This window comes from Mesoplodon bidens (genome assembly GCF_964165515.1).
Source record: "Mesoplodon bidens genome assembly, contig: HAP1_SCAFFOLD_129, whole genome shotgun sequence".
Classification (NCBI taxonomy): Eukaryota; Metazoa; Chordata; class Mammalia; order Artiodactyla; family Ziphiidae; genus Mesoplodon; species Mesoplodon bidens.
In genome coordinates this window covers 396103-420612 of record NW_027671294.1, presented here as the reverse complement: position 1 = coordinate 420612, position 24510 = coordinate 396103, and the positions used below count along the sequence as shown (strand labels likewise).

The following is a 24510-nucleotide window of genomic DNA, read 5'->3' as shown; positions in this document are numbered from 1 at the left end:
TTTAAATGTTTGGGTTTTCAATGCATGCTTCTCTTATTTTTAAATCTAATTGCTTGTAAAGTAGGAAATTTTTAAAAAGTAGGGTATTTTCAGCTATTAGCAGGGGATTAGGAAAGCTTTATGCAACTCATTATTAATATCAATTTTAACAGAGTATCTCTGAGAGACTTCCAGAGAAGTATGTTGATCATTTATCTGGAGCTGCAGGTCAAAGAGGAAAAAATATATTAAATGGACAAGTAGAAGGTAAGAACTATATTTTTATGAAAAAGTCATTTGACAGCATGTTGATTTAAAATGGGAATTCTGATATATTCTAATAGCCAAAGAAAATCACCTGTCGGTTAAGAGGAAGAATCATTCCTCACACTGATTTCAAGTTGAACTGAGCCTGTCTCATTCTGGAAAAGAAGTGCTGTATCAGAAGAACTAAGCAGCTACATCTTTTTTTCTTGTCAAAAATCCATCAGCAGTTTTTAGGCAGTTTTTATTTGGCCAAAAAGCAGTGCTTGAATACTTAACTGTGTGCTGTGTTCTATTTAAGCTCTGAGTGTCCAGATGTTCTTTTGTAGACAACATGCCATGATAGAATCATCTATCTCCATGTCTGTTACCAAGTTACACTGTGAAGTGTGCCACCCTTTTGAGGTGGTCCTCAAAGACACAGTTTGCTTGTTGTTGAACCAAGTGTCCTAAAGCATGTACCTGAAGTTATATCATTTTTTATTCTAAAAAGCTATGCAGCTTATATTCTGAAAACTATTAAAAAACATAACACTGTTGATGCAAAAAAAAAAAAAAAGAAAATCACCTGTCAAATGCATAGTGAGGAAAAAGACGAGAAAAGGAAGGAAGCTGTGTATCTTATCTGGTGTCAGCCACAGATTAAATTGAGAGTCCCCTTTCAGGAGCTAAATTATTAGTTCCGTTTCAAGGTACTCTACAACCTAAGGAAAGTCGGGAAATGAGGAAGAGGAAAGAAGGACTAAAGAATGAGAGAGGCAGAGGTTACAGGGAGTAAATGAAGGAAAAGGAAGCAGGGGTCTGTGGAGGACGGGGGCAAAGTAAAATAGGTCTTTAGAAAAGGGAAGCGAAGAGTATTTGAAACGTGAGACAAATTTGAAGTGAGCTTCCAGCACCGAAACTTGTCAGAGACGAACAGCAAAGCTTTCCCACTCTTACTGTGGGAATGTAGAAGCAGACTGATAGATCAGAGTTTCTCAAATTTTCATTAGTCCCCTGGGGACCTTGTGAAAAGTGCACATGCTGAGCAGCAGGTCTGGGATTGTGCATTTCTGACAAGCTCTCAGAGTAGCAAGGGTGTAGGCTTGCATTGAGAGAAATCTGGAAGAGGAGCCACTGGATAGTTCAAGACAGAACAGGATCAAGGAAAAGCATTATTTTGTTTTTCTTTCTGAGTGTGTTTATAGCCAGAGGGTAGCAAAGCGTTGAAGTAGAACTTATAGAGGTAAGGTGCCACTGCTAAGCAAAGAGGAAAAAAGAAGTGGTGGGGATGATCCATAAAAAGAATGTCAAAGGGGGAGAATTAAGACCACAGATCCAGAGACTACCTTTGAAGAGGAAAGAATATAGTGAAAGGAAAGAGGGGGGAAAGAAGGGTGTTAGGGAGGTGATTGTGGAGGTGATGAGGAAACTTGAGAGAACTCTCGTTAGATGACTTCAGTGTATTTACACTGAAACAAGGTTAGGTCATTGCTGCTCCAGAGAATACTGGAAGCAGGAGTGGGTGCTAGAATTGAGGTAAACCCCAGCTCCTCCTTGTAACTATCAGGCATCAAAGATATATGTTGTGTTGGTATGTGTTATTCAAATGAGATTAATTTGAATATGGAAGCACTGGCTGTTTTTTTTTTTTTTTTTTAAGATAGGTTTGTGGGGTTTTTTTTGGCTGCTTGGCTTGGCATGTGGGATCTTAATTTCCCCGACCAGGGATTGAACCCGTGCCCCCTGCAGTAGAAGCATGGGGTCTTCACCACTGGACCACCAGGGGAGTCCCTAAGATAGCTAATTTTTTGCTGATAATTGTTTCACAAAAATCCTTTTAAACATTAGCATGATATACTGAACCAAACTAATTTTGGAAACAAAAGAAATTAATAGGGTTCATTCCCTAAATGCTAAAATTGTTATTTTCAGTAAATACTACACTGATTTTGAAATATGAAAGATTTTTAATATCTAATAATTCTGTGGCAGTAAAATTTACTTTTTCCTTTTTGATAATCGTACTTCGATGTTGAAAACTTATAATACGTTATTTCTTAGATGTGCCTTATATACCTTCTTGCATGAGTGGATCGAGAAACTTTAAGATGACTAAACTAGAGGATCCAAGAAATGTAGGCATACCAGTAGCCCACATGGGTATGGAAAAACATGAATATTTTTATGAACTATAATTCTACAAGTGTATATCCAAGCTGATCAGTTCATAACACTTTCTCTGATGAGAAATGAATTATACATTCAACTGAACTGTCATCCCAACTGTGCACTTCCTATATTACAGGACAAATTGAAGAACATGATAAATACTTGTAGTATAATGGTGTAAATGATGCTGCTGTATTGCATTCAAGATGTGCTGTTGCATTTTACCATCAGCTTTCACATTTACCTTCTCGGGGTCATGATTTGTTGCTCTGATTAAAGATCACTTTTCTCCTCATCAATCAGCATGTTCACATTGGTACATGTGCATTTTTCTATTTTATAAAGGCTTTTGGAACATAATCTTACTTTTGAAATCTTAACTGCATGTTTTGTTAAAGCTGTACTCCTATTTTTTCTTCAGTATCTATAGTGGATTCATATGTCTGTCTTGTTGCAGTCCTAACTTCCCCCAAGAAACAAAACACCAAAACCTAAAGTATTCACTGCCAAGGCCAAGCATGAGGATTCTGCTCAGTACTAACTGCATGAATATATAGTTGGCTTTCATAGTTACGTGTAATTGATTCTATGTCCCTTTTGCCTTTTAGATTCTCCTGAAAAATATCCTCACTTGAAGGTAAAAACTTATACTTTTGTCTTCAATTATTAACTACAGATTGTATCAAATGTACATTATTTATTAATCAACTTGTTTCAAAACCCATTCAGCCTGCAGTTGGAGTGAAAGATTCTGTTCCTAATAAAGCAGTAGGAATGAAGGATTTACAAACAGCCAGATCAGGTAAATTTTGCAGTGCAAATTTCACTCTGGAAAGAGGTACACTAAAATATTTGAAACACTCACAGCCTTCATATTCCTAATTCTTTTTTCTTTTGTTTTTGCAAGTTTAATTGAAGGATTTGACATAAATAAGGCACATGTTATTGTTGGTATCCATGTTTTGAAAAAAAGATATTTACAAGCATAAGAAAAAGATATTTTTAAAATGTAAGCTTTAACTCAGATGTTTCTATGTACGTTTCAATACCCTAAAGTTCTCAGTTTGGAATCTCTGTACTTCTTAGGGATTCTCAGAGGTTAATTATTAGATTCTAAGATTTTTCCAGTTTTATAAAATGCTTATTTGAATTCTGACCTTAACCTAGAGTAAAGCTTCACTTGCTAACATGTCAATTGTATTTCAAATTTAATTATTTCATTTTAGTGGTGTTACACGGATGAGCTTAAGCCAACCAGATGTTTCGATTAGCAGACTCTGTGTGTGTGTGTGTGTGTGTGTGTGTGTGTGCGTGTGTGTGGTCTTTGATTATTAAAAGTGGGGGAAAGTAATCATACCTTAATGACGATTTGATAGACACAATCTTTTAAAACAGTAATTCTGAAAGTTTTGGGCTTTAAGATCCTTTTATTTATTTGTTTGTTATTTTTTATGATGCAGATATAGGATCCTTTTATACTTTTAAAAATTATTGAGAATTCCAAGGAACTTTTGTTTAAGTAGGTTGTATCTACTGATGTTTACTGTATTGGAAAATAAAACTGAAAAATTTAAAATACAAGCACACACAATCATACATTCTATTAGCCATTAGAAGTATGACGTTATCACATATCTTGTCTCTGGAAAACTGCTCTGTACACTTAAAACAGAATGAGAATGGAAATAACGTTTACTGTTATTGTGAAAATAGTTTTGACCTCTTGGACCCCTTGAACGGTTGAGTCTTGGGACTCCAGGGATGCTCAGGTGACACTTGAGAACCACTGTTTTAAACCATTTACAGAGCTCATGGATGTGAAATGATAAAGGGACGCTTGTGATGAAACAGGCTTTAAACTTTCACTTTTACATTTCTTGCTTTTTTCTTTGATTTGTCTCTTTTTTAATGTATACAGCAGGTTCTTATTAGTCATCAATTTTATACACATCAGTGTATACATGTCATTCCCAGTCTCCCAATTAATCCCACCACCATCCCCAACGCCCTGCGGTTTTCCCCCCTTGGTGTCCATACGTTTGTTTTCTACAACTGTGCCTCCATTTCTGCCCTGCAAACCAGTTCATCTGTACCATTTTTCTAGGTTCCACATATATGCGTTAATATACGATATTTGTTTTTCTCTTTCTGACTTACTTCCCTCTGTATGACAGTCTCTGGATCCATCCACGTCTCAACAAATGACCCAATTTCATTCCTTTTTTATGGCTGAGTAATATTCCATTGTATATATGTACCCCATCTTCTTTATCCATTCGTCTGTCGATGGGCATTTAGGTTGCGTCCATGACCTGCCTACGGTAAATAGTGCTGCAGTGAACATTGGGGTGCATGTGTCTTTTTGAATTATGGTTTTCTCTGGGTATATGCCCAGTAGTGGGATTGCTGGATCATATGGTAGTTCTATTTTTAGTTTTTTAAGGAACCTCCATACTGTTCTGCATAGTGGCTGTATCAGTTACATTCCCACCAACAGTGCAAGAGGGTTCTCTTTTCTCCATACCCTCTCCAGCATTTGTTGTTTCTACATTTTCTGATGAAGCCCATTCTAACTGGTGTGAGGTGATACCTCATTCTAGTTTTGATTTGTATTTCTCTAATAATTAGTGATGTTGAACAGCTTTTCATGTGCTTCTTGGCCATCTGTATGTCTTCTTTGGAGAACTGTCTATCTAGGTCTTCTGCCCATTTTTGGATTGGGTTGTTTGTTTTTTTAATATTGAGCTGCATGAGCTGTTTATATGTTTTGGAGATTAATCCTTTGTCCGTTGATTTGTTTGCAAATATTTTCTCCCATTCTGAGGGTTGTCTTTTTATCTTGTTTATGGTTTCCTTTCCTGTGCAAAAGCTTTGAAGTTTCACTAGGTCCCATTTGTTTATTTTTGTTTTTATTTACATTACTCTAGGAGGTGGATCAAAAAAGATCTTGCTGTGATTAATGTCAAAGAGTGTTCTTCCTATGTTTTCCTCTAGGAGATTTATAGTGTCCAGTCTTACATTTAGGTCTCTAATCCATTTTGAGTTTATTTTTGTGTATGGTGTTAGGGAGTGTTCTAATATCATTCTTTCCATGTATCTGTCCAGTTTTCCCAGCACCACTTATTGAAGAGACTGTCTTTTCTCCATTGTATATCCTTGCCTCCTTTGTCATAGATTAGTTGACCGTAGGTGTGTGGGTTTACCTCTGGGCTTTCTATCTTGTTCCATTGATCTATGTTTCTGTTTTTGTGCCAGTACCATATTGTCTTGATTACTGTAGCTTTGTAATATAGCCTGACGTCAGGGAGTCTGATTCCTCCAGCTGCGTTTTTTTCCCTCAAGACTGCTTTGGGTATTCGGGGTCTTTTTTGTCTCCATACAAATTTTACGACTTTTTGTTCTAGTTCCGTAAAAAATGCCATTGGTAATTTGATAGGGATTGCATTGAATCTGTAGATTGCTTTGGGTAAGTATAGTCATTTTCACAATATTGATTCTTCCAATCCAAGAACATGGTGTATCTCTCCATCTGTTGGTATCATCTTTAATTTCTTTCATCAGTGTCTTATACTTTTCTGCATACAGATCTTTTGTCTCCCTAGGTAGGTTTATTCCTAGGTATTTTATTCTTTTTGTTGCAGTGGTAAATGAGAGTGTTTCCTTAATTTCTCTTTCATATTTTTCATCATTAGTGTATAGGAATGCAAGAGATTTCGGTGCATTAATTTTGTATCCTGCACCTTTACCAAATTCTTTGATTAGCTCTAGTAGTTTTCTGGTGGCATCTTTAGGATTCTCTATGTATGGTATCATGTCATCTGCAAACAGTGACAGTTTTACTTCTTCTTTTGCAATTTATATTCCTTTTATTTCTTTTTCTTCTCTGATTGCTGAGGCTAGGACTTCCAAAACTATGTTGAATAATAGTGGTGAGAGTGGACATTCGTGTCTTGTTCCTGATCTTAGAGGAAATGCTTTCAGTTTTTCACCATTGAGAATGATGTTTGCTGTGGGTTTGTAATATATGACCTTTATTATGTTGAGGTACGTTCCCTCTATGCCCACTTTCTGGAGAGTTTTTATCATAAATTGGTGTTGAATTTTGTTGAAAGCTTTTTCTGCATCTATTGAGATGATCATATGGTTTTTATTCTTCAATTTGTTAATATGGTGTATCACATTGATTGATTTGTGTATATTGAAGAATCCTTGCATCCCTGGGATAAATCCCAGTTGATCATGGTGTATGATCCTTTTAATGCATTGTTGGATTCTGTTTGCTAGTATTTTGTTGAGGATTTTTGCATCTATATTCATCAGTGATATTGGTCTGTAATTTTCTTTTTTTGCCGTATCTTTGTCTGGTTTTGGTATCAGGGTGATGGTGGCCGCCTCGTAAAATGAGTTTGGGAGTGCTCCTTCCTCTGCAATTCTTTGGAAGAGTTTGAGAAGGATGGGTGTTAGCTCTCCTCTAAATGTTTGATAAAATTCACCTGTGAAGCCGTCCGCTCCTGGACTTTTGTTTGTTGGAAGATTTTTAATCACAGCTTCAATTTCATTACTTGTGATTGGTCTGTTCATATTTTCTGTTTCTCCTGGTTCAGTCTTGGAAGGTTATACCTTTCTAAGAATTTGTCCATTTCTTCCAGGTTGTCCATTTTATTGGCATAGAGTTGCTTGTAGTAGTCTCTTAAGATGCTTTGTCTTTCTGCGGTGTCTGTTGTAACTTCTCCTTTTTCATTTCTAATTTTATTGATTTGAGTCCTCTCCCTCTTTTTCTTGATGAGTCTGGCTAATGGTTTATCAATTTTGTTTATCTTCTCAAAGAACCAGCTTTTAGTTTTATTGATCTTTGCTATTGTTTTCTTTGTGTCTATTTCATTTATTTCTGCTCTGATCTTTATGTTTTCTTTCCTTCTGCTAACTTTGGGTTTTGTTTGTTCTTCTTTCTCTAGTTCCTTTAGGTATAAAGTTAGATTATTTATTTGAGATTTTTCTTGTTTCTTGAGGTAGGCTTGTATAGCTATAAACTTCCCTCTTAAGACTGCTTTTGCTGCATCCCATAGGTTTTGGATTGTTGTGTTTTCATTGTCATTTGTCTCTAGGTATTTTTTTGATTTCCTCTTGGATTTCTTCAGTGATCTCTTGGTTATTTAGTAATTTACTGTTTAGCCTCCATGTGTTTGTGTATTTTATGTTTTTCCACTGTAATTCATTTCTAATCTCATAGTGTTGTGGTCAGAAAAGATGCTTGATATGATTTCAATTTTCTTAAATTTACTGAGGCTTGGTTTGTGACCCAAGATGTGATTTATCCTGGAGAATGTTCTGTGCGCACTTGAGAAGAAAGTGTAATCTGCTGTTTTTGGATGGAATGTCCTATGAATATCAATTAAATCTACCTGGCCTATTGCGTCATTTCAAGCTTCTGTTTCCTTATTTATTTACATTTTGGATGATCTGTCCATTGGTGCAAGTGAGGTGTTAAAGTCCCCCACTATTATTGTGTTACTGTTGATTTCCTCTTTTACAGCTGTTAGCCGTTGCCTTATATATTGAGGTGGTCCTATGTTGGGTGCATATATATTTATAATTGTTATATATTCTTCTTGGATTGATCCCTTGATCATTATATAGTGTCCTTCCTTGTCTTTTGTAACATCCTTTATTTTAAAGACTATTTTATCTGATATAAGTATTGCTACTCCAGCTTTCTTTTGATTTCCATTTGCATGGAATATCTTTTTCCATCCCCTCACTTTCAGTCAGTATGTGTCTGTAGGTCTGAAGTGGGGCTCTTGTAGACAGCATATATATGGGTCTTGTGTTTGTATCCATTCAGCAAGCCTGTGTCTTTTGGTTGGAGCATTTAATCCATTCATGTTTAAGGTAATTATCAATATGTATGTTTCTATGACCATTTTCTTAATTCTTTTGTGTTTGTTTCTTTTTCACACTTTAAAAACTTTATTTATATAAAAAAAAACTCATTTGTTTTTAAAAGCATTAACAAGAGAGAAAGAAAAACAGAAAAGGTATGGAGCAGAAGACATGCCCCTTAGTAGTGTTCTGTGGGAAGGTGGGATTTTTGGTTCTCTGAAATTGAACGTTTAGTGTTTTTATAAATGAAAAGGAAAAAACAAACAGCTTTAACTTTAAGTCCCCAAAAGCCCATGGCTGTTCTATTACCCACACCCCACCGACAAAAAGAGCACCAGGAAAAGAGCAGCAGAAGACAAGAGAAATGAAGAGTGGAGCCACATCTGGATGGGGGCGATTTCCCTTGTGCAGTATGCTCTTAGGGTCACAGAGAGGAAAAGGCTCCTTTTTGCCAGAAAAGGAGTGGGATGAAATGTGAAGGGGAAAAGGGGTAAATAAGGAATTTTAATGCAGAGGGGAAGGGGGGTGGTGGGTTGTGCACTTTTCTCCTACCCCAAAGCCTCAATATATAAAGGAAGGGAGAGGGAGGAGGATAAAGATTTCCAGTTGCATTAAACAGAGCTTTTAGATTGAGGGGAGGAGTAAAAGGCAAATAAGGGAAAGGGTTAAAAAGAAATCAACCGCATAGCAGCTGATTCCTCTAGCCCAACCTGCTAATATACACTAAACTAAAAGGAGGAGGTACAGGGGTGGTGGGGGGTCGGGGAGGGGGATATGGACACGACTTCCTTATAACCACTTCAGAGATGACAATCATTCTGGGCAGCTAAGGAGTAAGAGCCACACCACTCACTCCTCCCACCAATCTCATCTGGAGGTTCATCAGAACAGGATTTTTGCAAAATCCCAACATATACAGTTGAGGAAAACCTTCTGTGGCTAAAATTAGAGGCTATTCCAATTCCCAGTGGAGAGACTGAGGTTCTCTAGGTCACCTCTCCTCTTCTTTCTGCTATTTAGGGCCAAGAAGTAGGTAAGAAAGCAACAAGTTTACTACATTTTGACAGAATTAAACTTGTATTATTTTGAAGGAGCCTGTGATTAAGAGTGATAAATGCGTACTGTCATCCCTAGAGCAACTGCTAAGACATAACTCACAATAGGAGGAACAGGGAATTTCCTGTTAGTCCAGTGGTTAGAACTCCGTGCTCTCACTGCCAAGGGCCCGGGTTCAATTCCTGTTGGGGAACTAAGATCCCACAAGCCATGCTGTGCAGCCAAAAAAGAAGAAGAGGAACACAGGGATCTCTTTAGATACGAGAAAAACAGAAAACAAATAGCAAATGGCAGATGTAAAAGCCACTACATAAATATTAAATATGAATGAACCAAACACCCTACTCAAACAACAGAGATTTTCACACTGGATTAAAAAAAAAAAAAACACAAGATTGGGCTTCCCTGGTGGTGCAGTGGTTGAGAGTCCGCCTGCCGATGCAGGGGACATGGGTTCGTGCCCCGGTCCGGGAAGATCCCACATGCCGCGGCCATCTGGGCCCGTGAGCCATGGTCACTGAGCCTGCACGTCCGGAGCCTGTGCTCCGCAATGGGAGAGGCCACAACAGCGAGAGGCCCGCGTACCGCCAAACAAAAAAACAAACAAACAAACAAAAAAAACAAGATCCATATGATAAAGGACTTGTCTTTAGAATATATGATCTCTTACAACACAGAAGACAACAACCCAAAGAGGGGAGGGAGGATTTCAACAGACATTTCTCCAAAGACGATATACAAATGACCAAAAGCCTAGCAGAGGATGTTCAAAATCACTAGTCCTAGGGAAATGTAAATTAAATCCACGAGATTCTACTTCATACCCACTAGATTGGCTTTGTCAAAAGGACAGGACTATAAGAAACACTGTACAAGATATGGAGAAACGGGAACCTTCATACACTGGTAGTTGGAACATTAAATTATATAGTTACTTTCAAAACAGTTCATCAGGTTCTTAAAAAGTTAAACAGAAACTCACCACATCACACAGCAATTTCTAGAAGTCTACCAAGACAAATGAAAACGTGTCCACGCAAAGACATGTATACTCATATATATATAAACACAGAGAGAAGGGGAGGGAAGGAGGGAGGGAGGGAAGAGAGGAGGAAGGGAGAAAGGAAGCAGGGGCAATAAAAAAGGGCAAATGAAAATAACGTATATCTGAATCAAGGGTATATGAGAATTCCTTGTATTATTCTGGTAATGTTTCTCTAAGTTTGAAAGTACATCAAAATTTTAAATTACCCAAATAAAGGGCAAGAATATCATGTAGCAAGCTCCCTCTACCAACCTCAACGAAGACCATATACAGCTTAAAAGTTACTAGAAAACTGTAGGTAATTTTAATAAAATCACTTCAAGAATATAGTATGGTTGTAAAACCACTACAATGTGCTCTAAAATAATTTTTCTACTGAGTTAAATAAAGTCATCTGTAAATTCTGTAACAACACATTCATATTCACAAAATCTGACTGAAAAATAAACACAACTTTCCATTTCTAACACAGCATAATTCAAAAGTTCACTCTGAATGGGACTGGGTTTTTGGTTTTATTTTGGTTTTAACGCAAAGCATAATTACACAGTTATTCATAATTTGAGGTGTGTTACTTGTTTATTTAACAAAATACTGCTGCTCTGAAATAAACTTCATTTTCAGAGTGATAGTAATGTTAAAAAAAAAAGACCATGAAAATGCAAGCTACATTTTAAAAAGCTTATAATAATCATTTAAATTCCGATTGTATCTGTAGGTTCACAATTCTCTACTCTTAGATTTTTAAAAAAACACTTTATATATGGTCAATCTAGATCATAATTAAGTGCATCTTAATGAAGTTTCCACTGATGTATGTAGAAATATGATTTACCAATAGCCAAATAGCATCATTTCTTTATCAAAGATAAGTGGTACTATCTAGAAATAAAGACAGTCCTTCAAGAATTTTATTTTCCTAAGTAAAAATACTTCCCAAGAGCGAAAGGCACAATTTCTATTCACATCTAGCACTGTAACCAACCATAAAATCATTACTTATTTTCAACTTAATAACTGATTGACATTTCTCAAACAAGCTGTTTTCAATCCTGATAGTTCTTTATTTTCTTTAATAAATTGCTGTTTGCAGTAGGTGTCCATCATGAGAATAATCAAAGTTAGATAAATGTGACAAAAGACTGACAAAGTGTTTCACACCCTTGAGTGATACCAAGAATGGGAGAAAAGTGTTGCAAAATACGACTACTGCAGTGCTACTTATGGTCTTGCAATAAAACCAACAATGCATCAAGAGCTATCATCTCACATCCAATTTCTTCCCCTCAAGAACAATCTGAATCTCTTTGACATCCAAAGTCTCATAGTTCAGTAAAGCTTCTGCTAGATTCTTGTGCTCTTTTGCATGAGTCTTCAAGATATGTTTTGTTCGCTCATACGAATCCTGAAATACAAAGCAGATATGTAAGAGGCAGAAACCTTAGGAGAAGCAAAAACCCTAAATGAGATAAAAAGCCTTTATGCACCCTAAAAAAACTATAAAATCTATTGACTTCTAGTTATGAAAGATAAATGCATTTAAAACCTTGGTTCCCTAAAGATAACTCTTTCATACTTTCAAATGTTACATTTTTAACCTCAAAGTCTATCATAGAGATAACTGAGGACTACTTAAACAAAAAGCTACTTAAGAAATAAAAGTATACACTGTACTCATCTGCTTTCTAAATAAGGTCTGTGAACACAGAAATCTATTTCTCTTTTCAGTATACGTGCTAAAAGGAAAGGGAGTTTGCTCCTTTTGCCTCTTGAGATTTCACCAATTTACTCAATCTAGAATGGCCAGAAAAGATATAATTTCCATTCTTTTACTTGGTAACACACTCACCTCTCAATACTGTAACACAGTATCATTAGAGGTGATCCCTGACTTCCATACATTTGATTATTTTTTTTGCAACCCACCTTGAACTTTTCATTTAAATCCTTCAACTCTCTTTCCAAAGGTGAGTCTGAATTAAGTTTATCAGCTTATGAATAACGGCAGTAATAACAGTTCATTTTTGGCAGTGTCATATTCGCCTGTACAATGTTTATGCCAATATTTTACTAGCGAATTATATTTTTGTCCTTATAAAATTGGGTGGAAAATGTAAAAGTGAATTTACCAACACCAAGAAGCACAGGTCATATAAACACAATACAATTACTAGACATTTTGAACATAACCATGTCCAAGTAAAATAATCAAATTAAAGAAAATACATAAAATATTAGAAATATATCAGCTAAAGAAGAACTGAATATTTAAATCACAATGTAAATTGTTCTGGGCTTCCGTAGTGGCACAGTGGTTAAGAATCCGCCTGCCAATGCAGGGGACACGGGTTCAAGCCCTGGTCCGGGAAGATCCCACATGCCGCGAAGCAACTAAGCCCGCGCGCCACAACCACTGAAGCCCCGCACCACAGCCACTGAAGCCCGTGCCCTAGAGCCCATGCTCAGCAACAAGAGAAGCCACCGCAATGAAGAGCAGCCCCTGCTCGCTGCAACTAGAGAAAGCCCACATGCAGCAACAAAGACCCAATGCAGCCAAAAATAAAATAAATATATTTATTTTAAAATATATATATATACATATATGTGTGTGTGTGTGTGTATATATATATATATATATATATATATATATATATATAAATTGTTCTTAGCCTATGGCCAGAATAAAATAAAGATCCAGTCTATGATCAGGGGTTCCAGTCTATGTCAAAGATCCAGTCTATGACATATTTAATCACGGCAGCAGCGGTGCACCTATTAACTTTATAGAACAGAGGAACTTTAGTTTTTTTGAAAGCACCCAAATATTTAGGCACATTTTGACTAAATAGATAAATAAACATTTAAAAAAAGATCATTACCGTCAGAAGGATTCTGGTTTCCTGTTCAATAACAGATTGAGTTTCTGGACTCAGTTTCCCTGTATCACTGTAGGTCATAACTCCAAGCTAAAATCAATGAAAAGAAAGAAATCCAACAGAAAAACCTCCAACACTAATGTATGTAACAGAGGAAGTACTATCCTATACATAAGAAAATACATATCATGGGGGCAAGGAAAAAATACAATATAAAAATGCCCTTGAGGGCAAAAAAACTTCATTATTCTTCTGAAAGTATAATACTAAAAAGTGTGAACAAGAGAGAAAATTTTAAATCCTAAGTATCGTTCTGAGTACCTTCTTAGAAAACCTTAGCAGCTATTCTAGTCCAGAAATCCACAATTCACAGAGTACTGGAATTGCTTTATGGAGCCACAGTGATAACGTTGGAACGTGGAGTATGTGGAAAGGGCAAAGTAAGCAAGCTCAACAAGTAGGTCTTCGATGTCATATGAATAAAAAAGCTAAAGAATTTATATTATCATTTGGTTAATTCATGAAGTAATAACTCTTACTGTTTGAGCAGCTGGAATGGAAAGAGTGTGTTACATTTCTCAGAAAATGACATTTAGTTTAGAGTCAGCTTTGTTAAATCCATTTGGAATGAGACAGGGGAAAATCTATCAATTTATAATGAGAATCCTCTCTCACAAAGAGACACTTGGCACATCAAAATTTGATACATGAGGAAGGATTAAAATTAGCCATTACCTTTTCACTCATTCCAAATTTGGTGACCATCTGCTTTGCTATTTGGGTTGCATTATCAAAATCACTGGAAGCACCTAAAATTTTGAAATATACATAAAACTCAAGTTAAAAAAAATCTTTAAACCAACAAACACAATTTGAACCAAAGCTATTCTTTACAGCCAACCTGTTGTAATAAGATCAGCTCCAAATATAAGTTCCTCTGCCACTCTTCCTCCCATACTGACGTCCATCTGAGCAAGAAGCTGAGCTCTAGTTTCGTTCCGTCGATCATTTTCAGGCAACAGGTACACCTAGACAATTGAAAAACAGAAAAAATTCAGACACAGTTTTGAAACACTTACATTAATAACCTGAATTATCATTTGTCTCTCATGACCTTACTTAATACCATGATGCTGAAAGCTCAGCGGCATTTAATAGAGATGGTCATGGTGATTGATTACCAAACCAGCTATGTATAAAATGAGGAAAGCAAAAGTGCAGTTTATAAATAGTAAGTAGTTAATGCTGCAATACAACTGTTTGTCCCTCGTTGCACAAAAATGTTTAAAACGTCTATAGGGACGTCCCTGGTGGTGCAGTGGTTAAGAATCTGCCTGCCAATGCAGGGGGCACGGTTCGAGCCCTGGTCTGGGAAGATCCCACATGCCGCGGAGCAACTCAGCCTGTGCGCCACAACTACTGGGCCCGTGCTCTAGAGCCTACAAGCCACAACCACTGAGCCCATGTATCACAACTACTGAGGCCCGCACACCTAGAGCCTGTGCTCTGCAACAAGAGAAGCCACCACAATGAGAAGCCCACGCACCGCAATGAAGAGCAGCCCCCTCTCGCTTCCACTAGAGAAAGCCCGCGTGCAGCAAAGAAGACCCAACGCAGCCAAAAATAAAATTTAAAACATAAATAAATAAAAATAAACGTCTATGATTAGAAAGATATGAAAATGAAACTTGTACTCAATGAGAAAAAACTTAGAAAAACTATTGAACCAGTCACTATGATACATAATTTCTTTCGAGGGGAAAAGAGCAACTACATATTTAAGAATTATATTTTGCTGTCATTCCTGAATTACATTTCATAATGTAAATATATTATCTGAAATATTAAGGATATCCTTTATTAGCAGGTAAATTTCACAAGTATGTCTGATTTCAAGACAGTTGAGGAAGTTAAAGAAGAAAGTATCAACACACCTAGGAAGTAGCTGAATTTTCTTTTGAAATGTTTTCATCAGCAATTTCCTACATAAGCTCCTGGGGAGCACTGTTTGAAAGAAAAGAAAAACTAAAGATACATGTCCAAGTGTTGGCCCTCGTGGCATGATTGTAGCTTTGTTGATAGGCATAGCATCTTTAGTGTAATATGCAATAATAGCGTGACCAGATTCATGATACGCTGTGATTGTTTTGTTTTTGTTATCAATTTCCACACTTCTACGCTCAGGCCCTAAGAATAAAAATTTGCTTAAGTAAAATACTCCATTAAGAAGGTATATTTAAATGAATGAAGCTCCTTTGTCTCAAAGTCATTCTTAGAGTCATATGATTTAATATCATTAATAAATATTTTAAAAGTTTGAAAGTTTAAAAAATGAGTAGATTCCACTCTACAACACATGTAAACCATAATTTGTCAACTGAAAACCAAACTGTAAAAACTATCATCTTAATCCTTATATCAAAAGGAAAAGCTGTATTCTATTTCTAGAAAATAAACTTCTAATTTAACAGGAATATCATAACTAACCTGTTTTGAAGGCAATTCAAGATTTAAAGTAAAAATTAAATTCTGAAAAACAGTAAAATTAACTATTCTTTTATCAGCAATATCAGACAAGAGGAAAGACATGGGCACTCATGCCCCCCAAAGAGTGTAACATAAGTTATAATATATTTGTTCTGTAACAGGCCAAACTGTGTTGCTCTGTTAGAGTATATATTTGCATGTTTCTATACCTTTCTTTTTTATAAACTTTCTCTCAAAATTAAGAGTTTTTTCTCGGACTTCCCCGGTGGCACAGTGGTTAAGAATCCGCCTGCCAATGCAGGGGACACGGGTTCGAGCTCTGGTCCAAGAAGACTCCACATGCCGCAGAGCAACTAAGCCCATGCGCCACAGCTACTGAGCCTGAGTTCTAGAGCCCATAAGCCACAACTACTGAAGCCCACGCACCTAGAGCCCATGTTCCACGAGAAGCCACCACAATGAGAAGCCCATGCACCGCAATGAAGAGTAGCCCCCGCTCGCCACAACTAGAGAAAGCCCGCATGCAGCAACGAAGACCCAATGCAGCCAATAAATAAATAAATAATTTTTTTAAAAAAAAAAGAGTGAATTACCACCAAACCAAAAATTATCAAGTGGCAATTTTTTAAAAAAAGAATTTTTTCTCTAACATAATGAACAGTATAAGATAGGGAAAAAAAGAAAAAAGAAAACCTACCCATTAGGATTTTATCTTTGGAGAACTCTAGTTCCTTCATGGTTACCACTTCTTTTCCATCAACAGCTGCCTTTAAAGCAGCTTGGTTCACAAGATTCTCCAACTCTGCTCCAGAAAAGCCAACAGTACCTCGAGCTATGATTTCTGGATCAACAGCTATATGCAGACAGGACACAATATTAAAATTTCAGAAGAGCTAATAAAAAGCTCTTCATAAAGAACTCACATTGCAAATGAAAAAAGAAGATAGCCATCATGAGCTGTAATTTTACAAAAGCTTACTTCACTAAATTCTAAGGGGAAAAAGCCAAAACTGCTAGTAAACACACCATTAAAATTGTCATTGGGACAAATCACAAAAGTTCTTATATTTAAATAACTTTGTGATAAACAGAGAAAGGTAGAGTTGCCGGATAACGATTTACAAACCTTTAATTATGGCCTAACCACAAACTGAAAAAGCACATTCATAGACATTTTGTTTTCAGAATTTCATCTTGAAATAACTTTGGACATAAAAGCCCCCCTTATTATCGGAAACATATTTGGTTTTAAGAATTGATTCAGGTATCTTTGAAAATACTGCAGCTTTAATAGCTGCTTTTATTACTCAGGTAGTTCCATAATATTTCCATGTGTTTTGTTTTATAGTCTGCTTCCCCTCTTTTGGCCCCAAAGTGACTATATCATGAGGTACTATGCTCATAATATACAGGTTCTTTTTATATGATTTTATATTTTACATCCATCTAAAGAAACATTTATACATAGATTTCATCAAGTATTATCTAAGTACTCAAAAGAAAACTTTCTTTAGAATCGGGATTCAAAATGACAGAATCTCTGGACACACATTAATTGAGAAATGGTCTTTATGGACAAACAAGAGGAGAGAAAAATAGACATTTAAAGGAATTTGTCTTTTAAGACATCCTGAGTAAGGACCACAAACAGGGTGGATTGATATATTACCATTTTATGGAGATAATGTCTGTATCGTCGAATTAAGACTTACACTGATCAAACTTTATTTTATTGAGATACCACTTCAAGATTTCTGTTCGACCTTTTACATCTGGCCTGGGAACTGTAACCTGCATGTCAAAATGACCAGGACGTATTAAGGTGCTAAAGGGAGAATACAAAAAGAAAATATAAATTAATAAGCTGACTGTGCTGAAGGTCAAGTTAAACAGGACTGACATCCTAAAGAGAAGATGGAAAGACAATGGCAACCAATATTTATTTTGAACATGAATATTCAGATTAGTTCCTTATAAAACGTGGCTCAAAGAACAGTTTCAATAACCAGAAGGCAGAACAAAGGTTCATATAGATAAATGTGTGCATCTAGATAGCATACAACCCTTCAGAGACAAAGACATGCAAGTCAGCCAGTCAAGGAACAAATAATTCTACAGCAATCTATTATGAGAGCTACACATCCATCTTACTGCTATTAAGTACAAAATGTTAAACCAGAGTCTTAGGCAAGAACCAACTATTAGATCAGATGAAAGTATGAATAACTTCTATATAATAAAACCAATAAAAATCTTAAACTATAGTAAATTTTATTCTAAAAATCCTCTCTACCCCCCACCCAAAAGCTTTGTGATGTTTAAGTTGTGAGAAGATTCTTTTAGCAGCTTTACTGAGATACAATTTTCATATCATAGAATTTGAAGTCGAAAACCCAGTGTTGTTTTTTTTTAACATCATTGTTGGAGTATAATTTGCTTTACAATGTTGTGTTATTTTCTGCTGTATAACAAAGTGAATCAGTTATACATATACATATGTCCCCATATCCCCTCCCTCTTGCATCTCCCTCCCTGCCACCCTCCCTATCCCACCCCTCTAGGTGGTCACAAAGCACCGAGCTGATCTCCCTGTGCTGTGCCGCTGCTTCCCACTAGCTATCTATTTTACGTTTGGTAGTGTAACCCAGTGGTTTTTAATATACTCAGAGTTGCCCAACCATCACCACAATCTAATTTTAGAGAATTTTTACCCCCTCCCTCTCTTCTCCAGCTGAAAGGAACCCCAAATCTACTGGCAGTTATTCCCCATTTTCCCTAACCTCTGGCAACCACTAAACTCCTTTCTGTTGCTATGGATCTGCTTATTCTAGACATTTCATATAAAAGCAATCATATAATATGTGATGTTTTGTGATGGGTTTCCTTCACTTAGCACAACATTTTTAAAGTTCATCACTATTCTAGAATATATCACAAAAATTTTAATACTTACTTATCTAATGCCTCTGGGAAGTTTGTGGCTCCTATGATGATAACTCCTTCGTTGGGCTTAAAACTATTATAAAAAAAAAAAGGACCTTTTCATTGAAAATTAAAACAGCACACATGTAGAAATGTTCTATGCAAAACTGTTTATCGTTAATCTTACTAACAGCAAAGAAAAGGGATTGATCTTTTTAATGCCCAAAATGATAAGGCATCTCTAATTGTTTTCTTAAAATGCCAGTGCACTTCAATAAAAGTGTTAATAATAAATCACCAGGTCATCTGTGGTTACACACCTTCATAATAATTTTTCTAGTTAGGAAGAGATGACCTGACACAAGAAGCTTGAGTCCCCGACTAATTTTTGAAAAACATTTTTTCAAGTTTACCAATTCAAATTATTTGCTCCTAGACTTCCAGAATGTCTTATATGACTTTAAGAAACAATTTTTTGATCTACAGCAACACTCAAAATAGGGTCTTATATTTCTTTCGTACATCATAGTAGTACTTAAAAATGCCTTATAATTCCATAATCACATAAACATTCTCTTCTACAATTTAAAACTTGTCTTTTCAGATTAATTTTTGAAAAGGAGTGTTCTTGTAGTCTCTTGGGTTGCTGTTTTACAATTAAATCTTTTCATTAAACTTAAAAATGCTTATTGCTATAATATCCAGGAAATGAATATTTGCACATATTCGTGAAAGAGTATATTTTATATCCTTAAACAAATGTTGCAATATATAATCGAAAAATTGAATCTCATAGTTTTCTTCCCCAGTCTTGTTTATATTTTCAAAAGTTCAGAACTCTGCATAGGTTTGCATCATTTAATTATACCAGGTTAGTATATTTTACAGATATTTATCTTAACATCATATGCTTTTCCTGAATAAGTTTATCTATTACTAATCCAAATGCATTTATCCAAATCTTTCTTCTAAGTCCCCTGGGTGCCTCAAATTTGTTATGCCCCAAACTGAAGACATTGTCCCTGATGCTTTCCTCTTTCCTGACTCTTTGTAAGCTACTCTGTCATCTGTCTTCCCCATCCTAGTAGATAACATCACTGAAATACCAAAGCAGGAAAAATCCTGGACTCCATCCCTCCCTGAAATCACCACATCCTGTTGCTCATCAAGTTCAGTATTTTCTACCTGCTTAGCATTTTTCATTTCCTATTACTTTCTCACTTATAATTTTGAAATGCTCTTTTCTAGTTTTGCTCCCCTGATGTTCATCTTTACGCTGCTGCCCGAGTGACCTTTGTAAAATATATTTGTGAAGATGTAACACCTCTACTTATGTAGTGGATCCCCATCACATGAAGGAGAAAGTTCATGTTCTAGGAGGACACTTGCTTTTTTTGATTTGGCTCTGATCCTCCAGTTTTGTCTCTCCATACCATTCCCGGTAACTGTGTTCTAGTTTTCCACGTGGCTTGTTATGTTTTTTCATGCCTCGTCCTTTTGCTCAGGCTGCCTTTTCTAGAATCCCCTTCACATCCCCGCTCTACACTGTGTGTGTCTTTTAAGACACAGACCTGTCTTTGCAGCATTTCCTGAGCTACCCAGATACAGCTGACTCCTCTTTCCTGTGTGCCCTTCCTGTACTCTGGTCACATCAGTTGTAGAGCTTTTGAATGATACTTTGCTGTTCTTACTTGTTTTCATGTAGCTCTACTTCTCCTGGAATACAGAGCAGAATCGGTCTTCTATTTATATTTCCAGCTTTTCTCCCAGGATAGTGCCTATGATTTGACAGATCCAGTAAATGTTTGTGGTCTTACTGATTGATTGAATGACCAAATGAATGAATATGATGTTTTCTGGAATGAGGTGTTTGTTTTGTTTTGTTTTTATAGGAAGGAGCAACAAATCCAGAAATTGGAGATAAAGAAAATGATACTGATATTGAACGTGCTCCACAGGAGCAAACAGATCATAACAATTTGACTTTTTTTTTTTTTTTTGCGGTACGCAGGCCTCTCACTGTTATGGCCTCTCCCGTTGCGGAGCACAGGCTCAGGATGCGCAGGCTCAGCGGCCATGGCTCACGGGCCCAGCCGCTCTGCGGCATGTGGGATCTTCCCGTACCAGGGCACGAATCCGTATCCCCTGCATCGGCAGGCGGACCCTCAACCACTGCACCACCAGTGAAGCCCTTTTTTTTTTTTCCATTTCTTTTTAAGTATATTTCTTTTGCTCCGTTTCTTCAGAAGTATCCCAACTACTACCAACTTTTTCTTCCTGAAAATGCCTCAACCCTCTGAAATTCTTTTCTGCTACTTTATTTTATTTAAATATTTGTGGATGGAGATAGACATATATGTATTTAAAATTCATAGTAGTAAATGTTCTCATTAATGTATCTGTGGCTGCATTTTACAGATATGATGTCAGCATTAGGATTAGGAGAAGAGGAAGGTATAGAATCACCTTGGGATTCTGAGGTACTGTCTTCTATTATTATTTTTTTTTTATTTTAAAATATAAGCACTGAATGATGTTAAAACATAAAAGGGGGGGTGCTTTGACTTTACTTTCTCACCTTTGCATTTGCCCATCAAAAGTTTTTCCTTACATTTTTAACCTGTAATTAATTAAATAATTGTGTGCTAAGTATAATAACTACCACATAGTGCACTTTTGTTAATTTGCAAGATTCACCTAATGAAACCAGTGTAGCACAGAGCAAAAACCAAGGCTTAGAAGTCATAAGGAATCAGTTTGGGTTCTGAAGTTAAATTTATCTAAAAACTGAAGCATTATTCCAGGTCAGCCTATGGCCAAATGTATGTTTCTTTTTTCTTTTCTTTTTTTAAAAAATTTTTGTTGGAGTATAGTTGATTTACAGTGTTGTGTTAGTTTCAGATATACAGCAAAGTGAATCAGTTATACATATATCCACTCTTTTTTCGATTCCTTCCCCATATAGGCCATTACAGAGTATTCAGTAGAGTTCTCTGTGCTATACAGGAGGTCCTTATTATTGATCTATTTTATATATAGTAGGGTGTATCTGTCAGTCCCAGTCTCCCAAGCAAATGTATGTTTCTTTGGTACATATGGATGTGTAAAACTCCTAGTGAGGTTCAGAGAGAAACAGGTTGAAATGTAGTTTTTTACCACTTAGACCTGAAAAAGATAGTGCCTGAGACTTGAAAGTATTAGTACATTTGGATTTTCAAATAGATCTGCAAGGAACGTTTCAAGAGAAGCAAAAGAATGGGGAATAATAAGTACGTGGCGTTATAATAACAACAGTTTGGTTTAGCGATGTTTTAATAAGTACACACCAGTTTGGATAAACTAGTGTGCGTTGAGTACCTTTATGGCAGCCATACTTGAAGTAACGTAAATATAAAGTAATGATGAGCTGTTGTAAGGTGACAGCTATGGAAAGAGATAAGAAGGGCCTGATCTGTTAGACATAGGCAGCTGCTGCAGTGATACAGCACTGTGTTTAAAGTCAAAAGACATGGTAGCATCCTGGTTCTGTCACTAGCTGTGGGATCTCGGAAAAACTTGTCTACCCTGGTTGAGCGTCAGTGACGTCCTTCGTAAAAATGGTACTGGTACCCACTTCTCAGGTAGGTGTAGGGAACAGATGTGGTAACAGCTGTGAACACACCTTGTAAACTGTAAAGGGTGCTATAGAAATGTAAGACAAAAATGATCACAGTGGCAATGAGTGACTCACTAAATGCTGGGGCACTTTTTTAAAACCTGAAGGACAATAAAATGACAGTAGTGTTAAGAATAGGAAAATTAGAACGGGCATGTGGATTTCTAGCTTGGGGTATGTTAAGTTTCTATAGACTGTTATCGGAGATCTCCTATATGTATCAAGTGCTTTGGTACTTGAGGTCCTCTCAACATTTTAAATGTTTTGATCTTAAATAAATTCCTGTTATTGAATACCAACTATATACTGGGCAGTTAGACACTGACTGTACCAATTGAGGGGTAAGGCTGTAGTGGTGGGAACATAAAACCAAACAGGAATCCTTTATAAGTCACTGTTAAGTCCTTCATGTAAAGAAAATGGAGAGAGCTTCCCTGGTGGCGCAGTGGTTGAGAGTCCACCTGCCGATGCAGGGGATACAGGTTCGTTCCCCGGTCCGGGAAGATCCCACGTACCGCAGACCGGCTGGGCTCGTGAGCCATGGCCGCTAAGCCTGCGCGTCCAGAGCCTGTGCTCCTCAACGGGAGAGGCCACAACAGTGAGAGACAAAGAAAATGGAGAATGTTACGTTAGACAACATTGAGAGAGTTTGTAGTTAGGATGGGGATGGGAGTGGGAGTGGAATTTAGGTAGTCAGAAAAGATCTGCATGTGAGAAAAGCTACCAAGGGGAGGATGGGAAGGAGCCAGTCACGTCAGGGTCCAGGGGAGGGACATTCTGGACAAAGAGAGCAGCGGATCCCATCATTACACTCTCGCATCTTGGAAGGACCAGGAAACAGGAAGTGGGGTAACTGTCCTTACAATCACTTTTATCATTGTTGTTGTATGTAGAAAATAAAATGTGCATAAGAAAAGCTTGGCACATTTAGATGATTAATAAATAAATGTTCTTATTCTTCCCTTATTAAAGCTTGCTGTACTTTTTTGAAGAGTTGCATAACTATATTTAAATTTTCTCCTATTATTTAAACATAAAAGTTTTTCTTACTACTTCGCTATTTTATTCAACTATTTTTCCTATCAATAAAAATTTTATCAAATAACAGATTCTTATAAGCCCTTGTTTACCTAAATGAAGCAGCTTCTACAGTGTTCTGTTTATGCTCAACATGAAATACTTCATGGTTTCTTTTCATGCCAAGTATATTATTTTAATACTAAAAAATTTCTGTCTTTAGAAATATTTTAAATTTATAGCAAGTGTACTTATTAAAGCATTTATTTAAACACATATTTTAAAAAAATACTCTCTTCGTTTGACAAGGAATGCAAAGTAGAGTTAGGTGTTTTGAAGTTAATTCTTTGCTGAAATGTGCCTGTAAGTCAGGCACATTTTTTGTCTGTGAAAATAATTCCTCTGGCTTTCCATGCTCAGTTTACAGAGTCAGTAGCCAAATGAGGATAAAAGATAGACTTGATCTAGAGAGTGTATATGAAGTTTTCTATTTAAATGTTTGGGTTTTCAATGCATGCTTCTCTTATTTTTAAATCTAATTGCTTGTAAAGTAGGAAATTTTTAAAAAGTAGGGTATTTTCAGCTATTAGCAGGGGATTAGGAAAGCTTTATGCAACTCATTATTAATATCAATTTTAACAGAGTATCTCTGAGAGACTTCCAGAGAAGTATGTTGATCATTTATCTGGAGCTGCAGGTCAAAGAGGAAAAAATATATTAAATGGACAAGTAGAAGGTAAGAACTATATTTTTATGAAAAAGTCATTTGACAGCATGTTGATTTAAAATGGGAATTCTGATATATTCTAATAGCCAAAGAAAATCACCTGTCGGTTAAGAGGAAGAATCATTCCTCACACTGATTTCAAGTTGAACTGAGCCTGTCTCATTCTGGAAAAGAAGTGCTGTATCAGAAGAACTAAGCAGCTACATCTTTTTTTCTTGTCAAAAATCCATCAGCAGTTTTTAGGCAGTTTTTATTTGGCCAAAAAGCAGTGCTTGAATACTTAACTGTGTGCTGTGTTCTATTTAAGCTCTGAGTGTCCAGATGTTCTTTTGTAGACAACATGCCATGATAGAATCATCTATCTCCATGTCTGTTACCAAGTTACACTGTGAAGTGTGCCACCCTTTTGAGGTGGTCCTCAAAGACACAGTTTGCTTGTTGTTGAACCAAG

General features: G+C 36.5%; 1 protein-coding gene and 1 pseudogene across 2 annotated transcripts in view; one reads left to right on the top strand and one right to left on the bottom strand.

The window, feature by feature from the left end:
* LOC308611597 (ankyrin repeat domain-containing protein 26-like) overlaps positions 1–24510 on the top strand; it is a 159969-nt pseudogene that overhangs the window by 78323 nt on the left and 57136 nt on the right. Inside the window, exons 24-29 of the transcript in view lie at positions 153–246; positions 2287–2385; positions 3003–3031; positions 3124–3196; positions 21079–21140; positions 23975–24068. The product of the transcript in view is annotated as an ankyrin repeat domain-containing protein 26-like (transcript). The remainder of the gene's footprint in view (positions 1–152; positions 247–2286; positions 2386–3002; positions 3032–3123; positions 3197–21078; positions 21141–23974; positions 24069–24510) is intronic.
* Positions 11502–20146, bottom strand: LOC308611592 (ATP-dependent zinc metalloprotease YME1L1-like; the record flags this gene model as incomplete). The annotated part of the gene is made up of 8 exons (XM_081260315.1): positions 11502–11780; positions 13255–13341; positions 13987–14060; positions 14153–14279; positions 15287–15438; positions 16436–16591; positions 17451–17563; positions 20094–20146. 8 exons carry the CDS (start codon positions 20144–20146, stop codon positions 11637–11639), a joined length of 906 nt encoding a protein of 301 aa, XP_081116441.1. The 3' UTR covers positions 11502–11636.